At 42.5% G+C, this 16,916-nt stretch overlaps 1 protein-coding gene across 5 annotated transcripts in view; it reads left to right on the forward strand.

Moving 5' to 3' along the window:
- The window catches only part of SNX31 (sorting nexin 31), an 80,743-nt gene extending 67,412 nt beyond the window's left edge, over nucleotides 1–13,331 (forward strand). For 3 of the 5 annotated variants that reach the window (XM_075920271.1, XM_075920272.1, XM_014573294.3), the window contains 3 exons: nucleotides 1,854–1,931; nucleotides 5,413–5,469; nucleotides 13,163–13,331. In XM_075920271.1, the coding sequence (XP_075776386.1) occupies nucleotides 1,854–1,931; nucleotides 5,413–5,469; nucleotides 13,163–13,258 (231 nt within the window). In that variant the 3' untranslated portion in view covers nucleotides 13,259–13,331. The remainder of the gene's footprint in view (nucleotides 1–1,853; nucleotides 1,932–5,412; nucleotides 5,470–13,162) is intronic. The other 2 variants (XM_075920269.1, XM_075920270.1) reach the window with 2 other exon arrangements.
- The last annotated feature ends 3,585 nt before the right edge of the window (nucleotides 13,332–16,916 follow it).

Here is a 16,916-nt window from a genome sequence, read left to right on the forward strand (position 1 = left end):
ATGAGTTCAATTCGAGATTCAGTTACATAACAGAGATGGTGATTTTGTAGTTGCAAAAGTTTTTAGAATTTAGTTCATGGCCATAATTCAAAATCCATATCCAGGGTGATTCTAGCCCATGCCTGGGACCTCAGTTCTTGTGGCTCAGGTTTCTCTGGTATGAAACCTCCAGCAGATCTGAGAATCTAAGGCAAGGAGCACCAGGATGTCCGGGGATCTCATTTCTTATGGCTTGCAGCTTTCCCCAGGAGCATCCAAGCATATGAGACAAAAAAGGATCCTGTTCAAAGGGCCTTTATATTTTTTGTTACCGCCTCTTGGCCTGGGAGAGCACAATAGGGTTTTGACATAACATCCTGTCTCCCAAACATCATGCCAATTAGTATAAGGTAATTTGTCCTTTTTAAACAGTTCACATGCTGTTTACCACAACTTTCAAAGGGATATATAAACAATAATCCACTTCAATCCAGTTTCATCATAAATGTTAATATTTCCTTCTGATCTTGAATCAAAGCTACAGTATAGTAACGGACAAGGATTGTTTGTTTACATTACAAGACCTGAGCAAACACCTACCATTCTACCGCTCTAACAATGCAGGTTCACATTTCAAAGTCAATTCTAACGTAAGGTAATAATCCAACTACCATTTCTAGGTCTTCCCAACACGTCTTTAAAGGTTGATGCTGGTTCAGTCAGACTGTGAGCTGGCTAACTTTTTCTGGCCATGTGCCACATTTTAATCAGATGACTAATATTTCAGTTAAATAAAGTCACCCCTTCCCAAGCCAGCCAAAATTAGTAGCAGATCATTTTCCAAGGGAAATCAAAATGCTTAATTTTTCATGCATTATTTCTTTATTTCAGCATGACTCTCTCTAGTTCACCCACTTATGTAAAAGCTCATTAACTTGCTGCCACTCAGAGTTTTACAAGAACATCAGTCACCCCCATATTCACAAGCTATGAGGCTTTTCACTTTGGTCACTGTTCTAGGAAGAGAGCAGCCAAATCAGCATTCCCTTATTGTTAACTTTCCAGGTGAACATGTTTACTAAAGCTGCCCCTAGGTGCTAATGAGTAGAAAAACTGCATTCCTTTCTTCAAAGATAAGGTGAAGAAATTAAAACCTGAAAAGCTGCTGAGAGGACCCCAAGACTTGATCCACTGAAGTCAATGGAAAGACTCCCAAAGGCTTTGAAGGTCTTTGCGTCAGGCCTCTGTAGAACTAGTGATGCTGTCATGCCCAATCCTTTCAATTCACACTAGCACTATAACCATGCAGTATAAAACGGTGGAGAGACTGGCTCCAAGCAATAGCAGTATACTGTCAACATTTGCATTGTTGCAACAACTTTTGCATGTAGACAAAAAATTCAGATCCACGTAGACACAGCTGGATCTGAATTTAAGAGGTTCTGAACTCCTGCCATTTGCATTTTCAGCACTTCTGAAACTAAGGTGTGTTAGAAATATGGTAGGTACTTGTATTGGCATTGACAATACCAAATTGGCTTGTCTAAGCTGGTCTTGAATGTTCAGCTGCCTTACAGCCACAAAACATGGGCAATTATAAAATAATTAGTTGCAGTTCAGAACCCACAATAAAAACTCCTACCCTAAATTTTCTAAGAGGTGGTGTCATGGTTTAGTCACAATGATATTGGGTTTTAACAACTACTTGCAACTAATTCAGTAAGCACACGTTTTAAGTACATGGTAAAATTAGCCAAATAAGGCAAGTAATATAGTTCAGTAGTTACTGAGAAAATGGGGAAGGGAGGAGGGAAATAGGGTTGAGTCAATCTTTAACAAAAGAAATTAAAATATATTCTCTTGATCTATTTTAGGCATTTCTACTAAGTAGCTGCTTAAAAAAGATAATATCAGAACAGCTGATGAAGACAATGAAAGAAGACAAAGAAATGGTGAGCAAAGCTACCTCTCTTATCTATGCTAGGGAATTTTATGGGAATGAAATTCCCATTGCCGCTACCATCAGTTGTGTAATAGGTATATATCCATATATTATATCTCATAGAGCTGGAAGGGACCTTGAGCAAGTACCATCCCTGACAGATTTACCCCAGATCCCTAAATGGCCCTCTCAAGGATTAAGCTCACAACCTGGGGTTTAAGCAGGCCAATGCTCGAACCACTGAACTATCTGTTCCCCCAAAGTGGCTTGTAGTTTCCAGCATTGTTAATGCAGGATGAATTGACAAGGTGGTGGAAATGTCAAGAAATACTGTGCAATCTGGATTTTAAAGCTGACCTTTTGTCGCACACTTACTTTATAACTCTTATCTGTGTCTTTGACTTGCTTTATTCATGTCCTGTATGAATTTTTGTTTTCTACTAAAACATTTTGTTCACCATGTTTACTATGATCAGTCTGAAATTTTGAAAAATTAATACTGAGAGACTTCAAGAGAAATTTAGTAAATTTTAAAAAGTGGAGAGTCAGAAAATTCCCTGTTGTCCATGAATGTATTTTTTAAATTTAAACTAGAACATCTTTTATAGGTATTAGAATTATTAATTGACATTATTAATATGGGAAATCACTAAACACTATTTTAACCATAAATTCTTTTATGAAATCCAAAGGCCATTTGGTACTTCATGCAGTTGCTCTAAAGATGCATAAAAACCTAACTAATAAGCAATTTACTGTATCCAGACAGTAGCAAAACATTTATAAGAATGTAGTCAAGACTTTTTCAAATGGGGTAAACCCAGGCATACTTAGACCCATACTGGTTGGCTCCAAGTGGTCAGGCAAGTATTAGCAATAGTCTCTTTAAGAGTTTACTTTTTGTACCTTTAAACAACCAAGTGATGTCATCACCAATTATTGACTTCTGCTAAAACCCAATTTGAGACAGCTTACCCTTCCTTCTTCCTAACACCTGTCCTTTCTTATCTTGTCACTTACTCTTTGCTTACCAACAGAACAGTGGGAAGTTTTGGGCTTGTTTCTTTAAAGACCATTTTTCTTTGTCTTGTTACTGCAGCTCTTTATTTTATTAGCTACTTTTGGAAACATACATTCTTCTCACACTATAGTTAATACTACTTATTCTCATGGATTTATTTACTTGCCGATTCTGGCTTTCTTTATAAATATATATTTATATCTCCTTAACCAAATTAACCTTTAATTTTATACTTATCTTCATAATAAGAGTTTCTGTGGTGTTCTTAGCTGTACTGAGTGCTAAATGTCAATACCTTTGCTGATGTCCTGACATTTGATGGTAGTGTAGAACAGCTGCTATGTTCAGTTCTTTTTAAGAACTGAAAAAAAGACACTACATGTGGACTGCAGGGTTAGTACTAGGATTTTGATATCCTCTTGCTCATTAAAGTGACTAGGAAGGCAACACATGACTTATGTGTTCCATTTTAAACAATTTTAAAATTGACACTGAGTAAATGGAGATGGAGACCAGTTCGAATTTTGAAACTGATTAACCCTGACCCAGTCTTCTCTGTTGGAGTCTTTGGTCGTCTTCTCAGAGTCCTTGTTGCTTATAGCAGTGTGTCCCAATTGCTGGGGCTGTGGCAGCTGCCAGAGCTGAAGTTGGCTGTTCGCAGCAGCTTAGCTCCGGCAGCCGTGTGGCTGATTTTGCTTGGTGGTGGCACTGGGGCTGAGGCCATGGCAGGAGGCACCTCCCTCCCCCTTTCCCCAGTAAGATGGCAGCCTAGCTGGGGCTCTGCACTTCCCCCCTCCTCCACTTTGCCTCAACTCATGGAGACATGCAACACACTTGGGGAGGAAGGGGAAGCAAAGGAGGAGGAAGCGTGCGCACTGCCAACAGCCGCTCCCCCTGCCTGCGCAGCAGTAATAGCTATGCCTGCTCCCTGGAGGGGGCAGCCTTGCTCTGGGGAGTGCAGGGCTTGGGTGAGGTCAAAGGGGTATTGGGTGTGGGTGTGGTAGGATCATCGGGCAAGAGAGCATTGGCATGGGCTGTAGGGGCCAGAAGTTAAAGGGTCAAAGGACTTGGGGTGTAGGGGTGGGGTCAAAGGGTATTGCACTGAGGAGCAAGGGGCTGGGTTTGGGCTAGGTGGATAGTTAACATTGTATTTGCATATTCATTATTTGTCTAATAAATATGCAGATAAAATGTTAGTAGTCCTCCAAAAGATTGCAAATGGGTTTGCCGATCTGCAGTATAAAATTGGTTGGGAACCACTGGCTTGTAGCATAGGTGGGGACAGGAGAAAGGCTAAGGGCCCCTCTGTTCTGCTTTATACTGTTGGGCCTATGAACACAAGTACAGGCATGTCTGGTGGGCATTGCTGAGTCCCCCAGAAAGGTTGAGAATTCCCTTGGTGTGGTCTTACGCAGATGAGTCATTGACTTGTAGCTCTCTTGCTGGACAGTGGCTATTGATGGTTGTTTGACACCTGCCCGGGGAATTATCGTAGAACACTAGAACTGGAAGGAACCTCGAGAGGTCATCGATTCCAGTCCCCTGCCCTCACAACCAGACCCAGTACTGTCTAGACCATCCCTGATAGATGTCTATCTAACCTGTCCTTAAATATCTCCAGAGATGGAAATTCTACAACCTCCTTAAGCAACTTATTCCAGTGTTTAACCACCCTGACAGTTAGGAACTTTTTCCTAATGTCCAGCCTAAACCTCCCTTGCTGCAGTTTAAACCCATTGCTTTTTGTCCTATCCTCAGAGGCCAAGGAGAACAATTTTTCTCCCTCCTCCTTGTAACACCCTTTTAGATACCTGAAAACCGCTTTCAATCTTCTCCTTTCCAAACTAAACAAGCCCAAATCTTTCAGTCTTCCTTCATAGGTCATGTTCTCTAGACCTTTAATAATTCTTGTTGCTCTCCTCTGGACCTTCTCTAATTTCTCCATCTTTTTTGAAATATGGTGCCCAGAACTTGACACAGTACTCCAATCAAGGCCTAATCAGCGCAGAATTAGTTACCTTCCTTCCTAGTTGTCTCTGGCTGATTCTCTAACTGACAGCATGTTTTAGAGACAGCCATGCAACATAATCTCATAAATCCTTAGTCACTAAGATAAACGTATTTAGCTAGGACAGTGACTTTCAGCCAATCATAATTGCAGGCCGCATATATTTTATACTATCACAAATCCAGATGAGGATTATGGGGGATACAGGAGCTCCCCCAAAGTATAGCATATCACAATATGTTAACATTTTAGATGTAACAATGACTAATTTTCAGCTGCTGCTACTGCTCCTACTTGGTAGCTATGGTGACTTTGAACTGGATTAAGAAAATATAAATAAATTAACTAACGCTCTGCTTCTGTTCCTCCCCTTGGATTCAATGGAAACCGGGTCAGTCCAGTTTGTCTGCATAATTGCTTTCTTTGAGTTTACTGCATTTTAAATTTCATTACTTTGTTTAGCAGATTGAGATGCCTGAATCCTTGAAGAGTAAGAAATCTAGTATCCAACAAAGCCAGGTCAGTGAGGGAGTGTGACACGCCAGGGTACAATCTGGACTGAGGCCCAGTCTATACTACACACTTATATCCGTGTAACAGTGTTGCTCTGGGTGTGAAAAATTCACACCTGTCAGTGATATAGTTACTCTGACCTAACCACCTGTGTAGACCGTGTTACAGTGACAGGTGACCTTCTCCCATCAACATAGCTCCCACCTCTGAGAGGGGTGGTGCAGCTGTAGTGCTGTATGTGAATACAAGCTCTGAGTAGCTGTGTCATCCCTGCCTTGGGGTTCCCTTTATAGTGCTTTGCTGTTATAACCTCCAACCTGGACTGCTCACAAACAGCCTCCAGCATGTAAGTCACTCCTAGCTCTGTCTGTGTGTGCTGCAGCCAGCCATTCCTTGATCCCCGAAACTGTGTGTCTTGCACTGCCCAGCCCCCCCCCCCACACACACACACTAGAACAGAACAGGTATAATAAATCCATTATCTCATTAAGGGTCTAATACACCAGTTTATTATTTAAAATTGTTATCCAAACTCTTCAACTTAAACACACTGTATTACAGTGGTCACCAACCAGTAGATCAGGATCGGGAAGGAGGGATAGCTCAGTGGTTTGAGCATTGGCCTGCTAAACCCAGCATTATGAGTTTAATCCTTTAGGGGGCCATTTAGGGATCTGGGGCAAATCTGTCAGGGATGGTACTTGGTCCTGCTGTGAGGGCAAGAGGACTGGACTGGACTTGATGATCTCTCAAGGTCCCTTCCAGCTCTGAGATGGTATATCTCCATATATTATTATTATTATTATCTTGGAGCCTTTAACAGGTGATCTTGACTGGTTTGGTCAAGAGGCTATCAAGCACAGCACTTCAGTTGCCCCTCCCCATACTGCTATGTATCTCCTATCCTTAACCTTGGAGCTGCCCTGCCCTGGGAGCCCCCTGCTTGCTTTGCAGAGCAGGGAGGGAAGAGGAGGGGTGCTGATGTCAGGGTTCCCCCTCTCCCATCCTGTATTCTATCTCCACAGAACGGAGGGTGGGGGCACAACAGGGCTTGGGATGGAGGGAGTATGTTGGCTGCTTTGGAGTGTGGTGCAGGGCCAGGGCAGAGTGAGCCTGCCTTAGCCTCACTGCCCCACCACCCAGGAGCCACCTGAGATAAGCAGTGTCCAGCTGGAGCCAGCTCCAATCCCCCGTCCCAGCTCCTGCCCCAGGCTTAGCTCAGAGCCCCTCACACTCCAAAACCAGAGCCTGTGCCCCGACCCTCTGCCCTAGCCTGGTGAAAGGGAGGGAGGATGGGGGGAGGAAGAGAGGACGGAGTGGGCGGGGCCTTGGAGAAGGGGTAAGAAGGAGGCGGGACAAGGGTATTTGAGTTTGAGAGAGATCCTGGATTGCACTTAAATTCAAAAAGTGATCTTGTGCTTAAAAAGTTTGGAGACTACTGCTGTATTAGATAAAACAAACAAGCTTATTAACTACAAAGACATTGAAAGTGTATGTAATAAGGCTTAATCAGAAATGGTTATAAGAAAAACAATGAAAAATTGCTTATTGCTGCCTAACTTAACACATGATATTAGTTCAAGCAAAGTTCATCACCATGTGCCCCAATAGATTACTGGCTAAACTTTCAGGTCAGGACCGTTCCTTTCCCATTCAAGTCCCAGTGGCTGTTTTCCTTTGTCACCTGAGGTGCAGCCAGAGACACTGAGGAAGAGAGAAGGGGCCTCTTCTTTTTATAGTCCTGTCCCCTGCTCAGAGAAGTGCTTACAGCTAAGAGCGAGGCAACAGGCAGCTGTGTGGAAGGGAATGCTGTGGAATTTTTGTTTTGTTTTGTTTTTTTGTTGTTGTTGCTAAGATGTAGATTTCTGACCCTGCCTCCTTTCCAGTCAGAGAATGACCACTGAGTAGGTAATGATCCATCAGCTTTGTTTACACTGTGGTGAGCACCAATTTGTCTTTTGTCTCTGAGGAACTGATTTGGCCACTGCCCAGACTTACTCAGAAAACATACTTCTAGTTATGATCTCAGCTTATGTTTATAACATCACATATAATGCTGCTGTGTCCATTTTGCCATAATATTATTGAGCAGCAAATTGAGCTTTTAAATGATCATTCATAAGGCATATCTTAGAAAATAGGGCCCAGAATATCTTACGGCCCCTGTATAAAACTATGGTATGCCCACATCTTGAATACTGTGTACAGATGTGGGCTCCTCACCTCAAAAAAGATATTTTGGCCTTGGAAAGGGTTCAGAAAAGGGCAACTAAAATGATTAGGGGTTTGGAACGGGTCCCATATGAGGACAGGTTAAAGAGACTGGGACTTTTCAGTTTAGAAAAGAGGAGACTGAGGGGGGATATGATAGAGGTCTATAAAATCATGAGTGGTGTGGAGAGGGTTGATAAAGAAAAGTTATTTATTAGTTCCCTAAATAGAAGAACTAGAGGACACCAAATGAAATTAATGGGGAGCAGGTTTAAAACTAATAAAAGAAAGTTCTTCACACAGCGTGTAGTCAACCTGTGGAACTCCTTGCCAGAGGAGGCTGTGAAGGCTAGGACTATAATAGAGTTTAAAGAGAAGCTAGATAATTTCATGGAGGTTAGGTCCATAAAAGGCTACTAGCCAGGGGATAAAATGGTGTCCTTGGCCTCTGTCTGTCAGAGGCTGGAGAGGGATGGCAGGAGACAAATCACTTGATCATTGTCTTCGGTCCACCCTCTCTGGGGCACCTGGTGCTGGCCACTGTCGGTAGACAGGATACTGGGCTAGATGGACCTTTGGTCTGACCCAGTACGGCCACTCTTATGTTCTTATGTATCTTGTACAAACATTATTACAATAGAATGTAGGATATAAACATGGGCAGGGCTCAACAAATAATACAATCTACTCGCCCGTGGCAAGCAGATTGTAACCCGGAAGAGCCGGGTTCGGGCGATCTGTGCATGTGCAGATCACCGGACAGCGTGGCTGGCGAGCAGGGCTTGCCGCGGTTCTACAAACCCTGAACATGGGTATAAGATGTCAAAGTGAGAAATGGTGTAACGAAAACAAAATTGCAAACAGCTTTGCCTGTTAATGCTGTTCAAATAGACATTGGGCTTCCTTACCTGAGCAGATTCCCATTGAGTTCAATGTTGGACAAATATTTGGGGGGGGGGAATTGAATTTGGTTTATATAAAAATGCTAGCTTGCTTTGATGGATTTGATGACCCCCAGCTCCTGTTTTCATTGCATGTTGTAGATATTTGCATTACTGAAAATTTTGTTTGCAGAAAGCAATGGTTGGACCTTCCTGGTCCGCCTCTCTCCCCGCCCTCCCCCCCCCCCCCCCCCCCGAACCTGATGGGTCCCGGAAAAGAGAGTTTTCCAGACCAGGGGAAGTCTGGGAGAGGGAGAATCAGTCTCTCCATTAGGCTCCTCTCTCCAGCCATGAGGGCTCTTCTCCTCCAGCATCTCGACCCTGCAAGCTACAGTAGCCCCACTGGAATTCCTGACGGCCCCGTCATGCCGCCAGAGCTCATACCAGTATTTTCGCTAGCATTATTTGTGAAATTTTCTTAATCTCTTTACTTGATTGCAAGTTATTCCATCAGTGAATAGAAATGATAATATGTTTAACAGTCACACAGAGAATATAACCAATCACAAGTAGCAATTGCTAGTTAATACTTCATGAGCACCTATTGGCTAAAATATGTTACTTAAACCAATAGATGAATAAGATCCAAATGTATAAATTGAAAGGTAAGCAAATCTAAATCTAATAAAGAACTTTTTACACAATGCAAAGTTATCATGTGGCATAAGTAAATAAAACCAACAGCTTATCAGAATTCAGAGAAAAATATATAAGGGCTAAAAATCCTCAGGCATCAGGGTATAAAACAACCACTAAATATGCTGAAATTAGGAAGAAGTTTTCCTTCATCAGGAAATTATCCAATACTTTTCTGTTATCGAGTTCTTGTCCCTTTCCTCTGAGGTGTCTGGTACTGGGCACTACTGGAGGCTGGCTACTGAACTAAGTGGACCACTAGTTTGCTCTAGTACAGGCAGTCCCCGGGTTACATACAAGATAGGGACTGTAGGTTTGTTCTTAAGTTGAATCTGTATGTAAGTCGGAAATGGCGTCCAGATTCAGCCGCTGCTGAAACTGACCAGTGGCTGACTACAGGAAGCCCGAGGCAGAGTTGCTCTGCCCCGGGCTTCCTGGAATCAGCCGCTGATCAGTTTCAACAGCAGCTGAATCTGGACGCTTGGGACAGAGCAGCTGGGGCGCTGCGGGGACCAACCCGACAGCACCCCAGCTGCTCTGCCCCAGGTGTCCCCAAGTCAGCCGCTGCTGAAACTGACCAGCGGCTGACTACAGGAAGCCCGGGGCAGAGTTGCTCTGCCCCGGGCTTCCTGGAATCAGCCGCTGGTCAGTTTCAGCAGCGGCTGACTTGGGGACGCCTGGGGCAGAGCAGCTGGGGTGCTGCTGGGTTGCTCCAGTAGCACCGCTCCTCAGCACTACTGGACCATCCCAGCAGCACCCAAGCTGCTGTACCACAAGCATCCCGAGAAAAGCCTGGTCTCCTGGGTCCCACCGCCCGCGTCTCCCTGGTCTGCTGGGGGGGGCGCAGCTAGTGGGGCCCCCAGCAGACCAGGGAGACGCGGAGCAGCTTTTCTCGCCCTGGAGGACGCGGGCGGTGGGACCGCGGCGCGTCTGGGCGGTCCCGCTGCCCGCGTCCTCCGGGGCGAGAAAAGCCCCGTTCGTAAGTACGGATCCAACATAAGTCGTATCTGCGTAACCTGGGGACTGCCTGTAATGTAATTTCTACATTTGCAGATACTTTATAAGTGGAAAAAGAATATTAAACTTGCTGAATCGATTGTTCACTGTCTATAGTTCACCTAATGTTTCTTATGATTGAGAAGGCTCATATCCTATGGTCCTAATAGCGTCTGGTGTATCATTAAAATAAACCAAAACCTCTTTCTTTTTCTTCAGTTGTGAGGAATGGTCAATTTTAGGGACCGCTCTTCTGATTCCAACTTACTTCTCAAACATCCCACTTTATTAGCCTTGTTGACATTTTACAGTGACATTCACTACAGTGTAGAAGCCCTGTAGTGAGTCAGCATGGCCTCCCGCTGACCCAGAGAAGAAAACTCCCCTCAAAACCCCTTGGTGGGTGGTGCCAGACACAGGAAGCTAGGGCTGGAGGTATAAGAAGGGAAGCTCCCAGCTCAGTCAGAGCTCAGCAGCCGGGGCGGTGTTTCAAAGGGGCAGTGCACAAGCCCGGGGTCAGCATGGTACAGTTCTGCCCCTTTGAAACACCCGCTTTGAAGTACCCCCTTTTTCCTCCCCTTTTGCTGCCTCTAGGTGACTAGTTGACTATCCTGTTGACTATCTGGTAAGCATTTGCTATTGGATAGTCGACTAGTCCTTCACATCCCTATTCTGTACCGCAGTGAATAACATCCATAGCAAATTCTAAAAAAGTAATGTGTTCACTGATACTATGTGCAAGTACTATTTTTCTACACTATTAGCACTTTTATTGAATCTTTACATGAAATGCTAGTCTAGACTTCAAAATCCTTTTTCCTAAGCTATAAAACCAACAGTGGGTAGGTCTTCAATTTTCATTATACCTAGTTTTAAGAAACCAGACTGTATAGCAGGTGTGGGGAACCTCAGTCCAAGGGGCTGGATGTGGCCCCCAGCTTGCTTGAATCCAGTCCTCAGGACTCTCCCCCAGCATTTGGGAGCCCGTGCTGGTGCTCCAGCCCCTCCACCGCCCTACCACAGGGCTGAAGCACACACAATCTAGTACCCTGGGCCTCCCTAGGATCTTGGGAATGTAAGAAATGACTTTTTCCTTCTCGGTTGGCAGCCATGTCAGTGAAGGGATTTTGTATGCTTCTCATTTGTATGTGGCCCTCAACTGATTTTTCTGTGGGTCAGTGGCCCCCAGCCCAAAAAAGGTTCCCCAAACCTGCTGTGTAGAAAATTCAATCTTCAAATTAATTTTAATAATCTCAGGGCGAAAGAAGTTGATTGTGGACATTACATCTCTGGAATGCACTTTTACATTATCAAAAATGTGAAGATTTCACTTGATTGTGTCTTATTGAGTTGAACATCTTAAAATCTCCTATATGTCTCAATTTTATGGTTCTTGAACCTTCCCTACTCCATCCCCCTCCTTGAAGCTTTTCTATCACTTGCTAAGATGCTTGAAAAACTATACGTAACATTTAGTCTTTAACACTTCAGAAGGAGAGAGAGACATTTGCTTGGACTGCCTGTGTTTACTTTCACAACTATCAGCTTGATCAAAGATCTTGCTCATCTTCCTTCTACCAAGGCCAGGCTTATATCCTCAGCGTATTTCCCAGAGCCCCAGGCTTTTGCCCCAGGGGTTTGAAAGTGTTTTCCAGAGCTCTGTTCTGGACATCTCTGGTTGAATGTAAGCACTGAGCCCAGGAGGATGCTTAATAAACTACTCTCCAAGTATCTATCTCTAAAGAATTATGCCATGTATTTCTTGCCTAGTCATGCAAGCAAAAACAACAGAGTCCTGTGTCACTTTAAAGACTTACACATTTATTTGGGCATAAGCTTTCATGGGCAAAGACCCACTTCATCAGATGCATGAAATGGAAACTTCAGTATTGAAGGTAGATATACTCATGTCATGTAATGATGCGAGTGTTACATTACTATACCGAGCGCCAGTGCTAACGAGATCAGTTCAGTCAGGGTGGATGTGGCCCTTTCCTAACAGTTGATGAGAGGGCATGAATACCAAGAAAGAAAATTATTATTTATTATTTTGCAATGAGAGAGCCATCCTCAATCTCTATTCAGACCCAGTTTGATCGTGTCAAGTTTGCATACAAGTTCTAGCCCTGCAGTTTCACACTGAAGTTTTTGAAATGTGTTTTGTTTTTTGCTTAATTGCAACTTTCAACTCTGTTACTAAGTATGCAGGGAGACTGAAGTGCTTTCCTACTGGTTTTTGAATGTTACTGTTGTTGATGTTTGACTTGTATCCATTTAGTCTTTTGTATAGACACACTCCAGTTTGGCCATTTCTAATGTTTGGACATAATCACTTTACATGGGCCTCAGGCCTGCAAACACTTGCTCAGTGTTAAGATCATCTCATCTGAAGAAATGGGTTTTGTCCACAAAAGCTCATGATACTATGTATATATTAGTGTTAGTCTCTAAGGTGCCACAGGACTACTTTTTTTTTTTTAAAAGTTACAGACTAACATGACTACCCCTCTGAGACTTTTAAGCATGTGAAAATTCCCAGTGACTTCAATCGGACTGGTCACATACTAAGGTTAAGCACATCTATGTAGGTCTTTGCTGGATTGAGACATTGTTATTTAGGCATAACACCAATAAAAAGCAGCCCCAAATGTCCCAATGTGTGTCATATTTAGAACATTTGAAATAAACATTGCTGTAAATGTCTTAATTATTAGAGCAGTTTCCTGCTCTAGTAAGCAATTCTGTCTCCTAAATGCTGACCTAAAGAGCTACCCACTGCATCAATAAAACAGGATACTTGTTAAACTTTTTTTAGTTGCACTGTTCATATTTATCTCTGAATGTCTATTGGCTTTCTTGATTACTGTGCTTTGTGTGCTCTTACTGTATTTAATTGTGTATTTGTTTCTCTGCAGATAGCTCACTCTGGTTTTATACCAAGAAAAAGGATTTTGGTTAGATCAGATGAAGAGGATAATGTGTTTGAGAAGATAAGAGAGGAAGATTTGTGAGATTCTTTAGAACTGCCTATAAAATATGTTGCAAAGTCTCAATTATAATAAAATAGTCTTCAATTTAACAATACCTTATAAATGTTTCTAATTCCTTGATAATTATGACATTCTTGATTTTGTAGTTTTTAAAGATTCAGTTAACCACTCCCTGGAGTTAGAATTAGCAAAATAAAAACATCTTGTTTCTTATATAGGTGTATTTTTTAATAACTTAAAGCATACATTTTTAAAATAGAAAACAGTCTATTGAAATGTTAAAGAATTGAAAAATTTTATTTTGCATTAAAATGCAAGGTATTAATTAATTCTAAAGAGTGTTGGTTTAAATATTGTGACAATGGTTGAGTGCAGCTACAGTGTTGCCATCTTGGGATAATGTGGGAGGTCCACTCGTTTCCCTTGAAAACATTCCTTATGATCATTTATGCACTTCCTTATCAAGAGCAGCCAGCCTACTACCGAGCCTCCGTGCTTCTATCTGAGCTTCACTTGATGCTGATCTGGAGACTGCAACAGATCCTGAATGCAACTGTAAATGGACTTCCTACGGGGGCCACTAACAGACTGAAAAAATCAGCCAGGGTCCATGCACCAAGTGAAAAGCAAAGAATCAATCAATCAATAACTTACACTCCAGCCCCCTCAGCCAATGCCACCAGCATGAGGCCTGGAGCATGAGCGCCAGCTCCCCTTGCTGCACACGGAAGCTCCAGGTCTTGTCATGGGCTGAATCAGTGTGCGAGGCTGGGTGATTGATTTTTTCTGACCATATATTGTGCTTGTGCACACTTTGTAGTATGGTGTGAAGCTACTTTGTGATAGACATACCTCAACATGTAAATAATTGGACAGTTGAAAGTTACGATTCACATGATAAAAAATTGGCTGACAAATTTCAATAGGGAAAGATTTATTCATGATATAAACGAGGCATAATGATTACTAAATGTCTATTAACTACTTGAAATGTTTTTTTCAACATTTAAAGTTTTCAGGAGTATCTAGTACTAAACTAAAGACACGGGCCTATAATAAACAGTAGAACAATCCTAACAACTAAAAGAGCCACTGTTTTCTTAGCGGCAGTAGCACTTATCTTCATTAATAATACCCATTATATTGTAATTCTGAGGGAAAAAATAATTACTGTGCTAACATAATTTAAAATGCCTGAAGTCCATTACTGTCTTAATAGTAACAGCTGCTACTTTTAAAAATGTAAACATATTTTAGTAGTATACAATGGGAAATCACTTGAATGCCAAAAATATTAACAATGAATATGAAAAATTGTTGGAATAGGCTTTAACAACCATCAAGAATCAGCATAGTAACTCTGCTGTTGTTTGCTATAAGTCTCTTATCTTCATGTTCAGGTTCCTTCTGGGGCAGCCTTAAATATTATAACCATTAGCTGGGATAAGAGTCTTTATTGCCCCATTCATGGACCCACTGAGCACTGCTTTCCACTGGCACCAACCTTCCATTATGAATAAAAATACACATTTTAGGCCATTCTCAAAATGATTCAAGTATTTCACTTATGGCTGATGCCTATCTGGTATCTGTCAAATAAGACCAGCCATGGTAGTCTGACAGTAAACATTTAGAAGTGTGTTAGGACTGGATATGCTTTAACCAGTATACTTTGTAGAGGAAAGCATTTCAAAAGAGTCACAACTTGCTCTTACTACTCACCCAAAGCATTTGGAGACCAGCCTAACCTGTAGGTGCATACTTTTATTGAGCGAAAGCTGACTATAAAAAGAATGCAAAAGACTCCACTAGGTCTGTGACAGAAATGGTGTGAACAAATTGTTACTCCATTGTATGGTCAGAGTTTTGTGAAGAGAATAAAAATGTAATGTGAAAAAAATAATACAAAACAAAATGAAGATCAGACTAAATACATGTATTAGATGATGAGCTTTCGTGGGCCAGACTCACTTCCTCAGATCAAATTGTGGAAGAAAATTGGCATGCCCATATATGCCAAAAGGATACAGTCAAAAAAATGAACACATAAAAAGGACAAATCAAATTTCAGAACAGAGCGGGGATGAGGGGGGGAGGTTAATCAAACAGTAAGGTCACTGTCAATTATTCTTATGCATGAAACGTATCAGTGATAGACTGTGTGTGCCTTAGAGCCTGGGTTCCCAAACTGGGGAGTGTGCCCCCTAGGGGGGGCATGAAGAAATTCCAGGGGGGGCATGAGGTGACCCAGCCCCCTCCGTCAATCTCACCCCAAGTTTTGCTGCTTTTTTGGGGGGGGGAGCATGAGGGTTTCTCAAAAATCAAAAAGGAGGCGTGATGCAGAAAAGTTTGGGAACCACTGCCTTAGAGTGTGAGAACCTTGTGCTGCCTCTTTGTTCTGTACATAGTGAAGACTTGCAGTTTTGGGGCAGTCTGTGTAGCACCTTTGCCAGCACCATTTTTTTTTTCAAGTGGCCTGAGTAACTTTTTAAATGACTGAAAATTACATTCTTAAAATCGTTATTTTAAAAATAAAAGTATACAAAGTCTTGTTAAAAATATGAGTGGAAAGTGAGAATTACCAGAACACAACAAATTTCTCACTATCTTATGGTATATTAAGGCCCCAAAACAAAGAATTATAAGGCACTATTAAAGCAGGCATAATGCTGGGATCACTTAATGATTGCCTGTTCTGTTTATTCCCTCTGAAACACCTGGAACTGGCTACTGTTGGAAGACAGGGGGCTAGATAGAACTTTGATCTGATCCACTATGGACATTTTTATAAAACTAGTTTGTAGCTTTGGCAGCAGCCCTAAACAGTCCCAATGTCACTCTTTAGCATATTGGTGAAACATGTTTCACCTTGTGTTAATTAGTGATGTCAACGAGTAATAAACTAGGGGTACGTCTAGACTACATGCCTCTGGCGACAGAGTCATGTAGATTAGACTACCCGGCATAGGAAAATGAAGTGGCGATTTAAATAATCACCACTTCATTTAAATTTAAATGGCTGCCGCGCTGAGCCGATCAGCTGTTTGTCGGCTCAGCGCGGTAGTCTGGACATTCCGTGGTCGACATCAAAGGCATTTGTCGACCTCCCAGGTATGCCTCCTGGGATTATTTAAATCGCCGCTTAATTTTCCTATGCCAGGTAGTCTAATCTATATGCCTCTGTTGCCAGAGGCATGTAGTCTAGACGTACCCCAAATTATTAACTGATAAGCCTAGGTTTATCCATTAATCTGTCAGCTACTTGTATTTCCCTGCTGCCTCTGTATCTGGTTAGGCAAACTCCCTGGTTTGAAACCACTCTGGGCCTGAGTGAGCCAGACTAGGGAGGTCGAACCTGTATTTTAAGGCAGGACTCCTTTTGGTACCTGGACCTCTGGGCTATGTCTACACTCGTGGCTTCTTGCACCAGAAATATGCAAATGAGGCTAAGTGTGGAATATGGTGAGCCTCATTTGCATGCTTAATGAGCTTCCATTTTTGCAGAAGAGGCTCTTGCACAGGAGTGGTCTACACTGCCCCTTGCACAAGAAAACCCCTCTTGTGCAATGCTTTTACACCAATTATTTTTAGGAATAACAGCATTGCGCAAGAGGGTTTTTCTTGTGCAAGAAGGGGCAGTGTAGACAGCTCCTTCTGGCACAAGAGCCTCTTCTGTAAA

The sequence above is a fragment of the Pelodiscus sinensis genome, chromosome 2 (assembly GCF_049634645.1).
Source record: "Pelodiscus sinensis isolate JC-2024 chromosome 2, ASM4963464v1, whole genome shotgun sequence".
In the NCBI taxonomy this organism is placed as follows: domain Eukaryota; kingdom Metazoa; phylum Chordata; order Testudines; family Trionychidae; genus Pelodiscus; species Pelodiscus sinensis.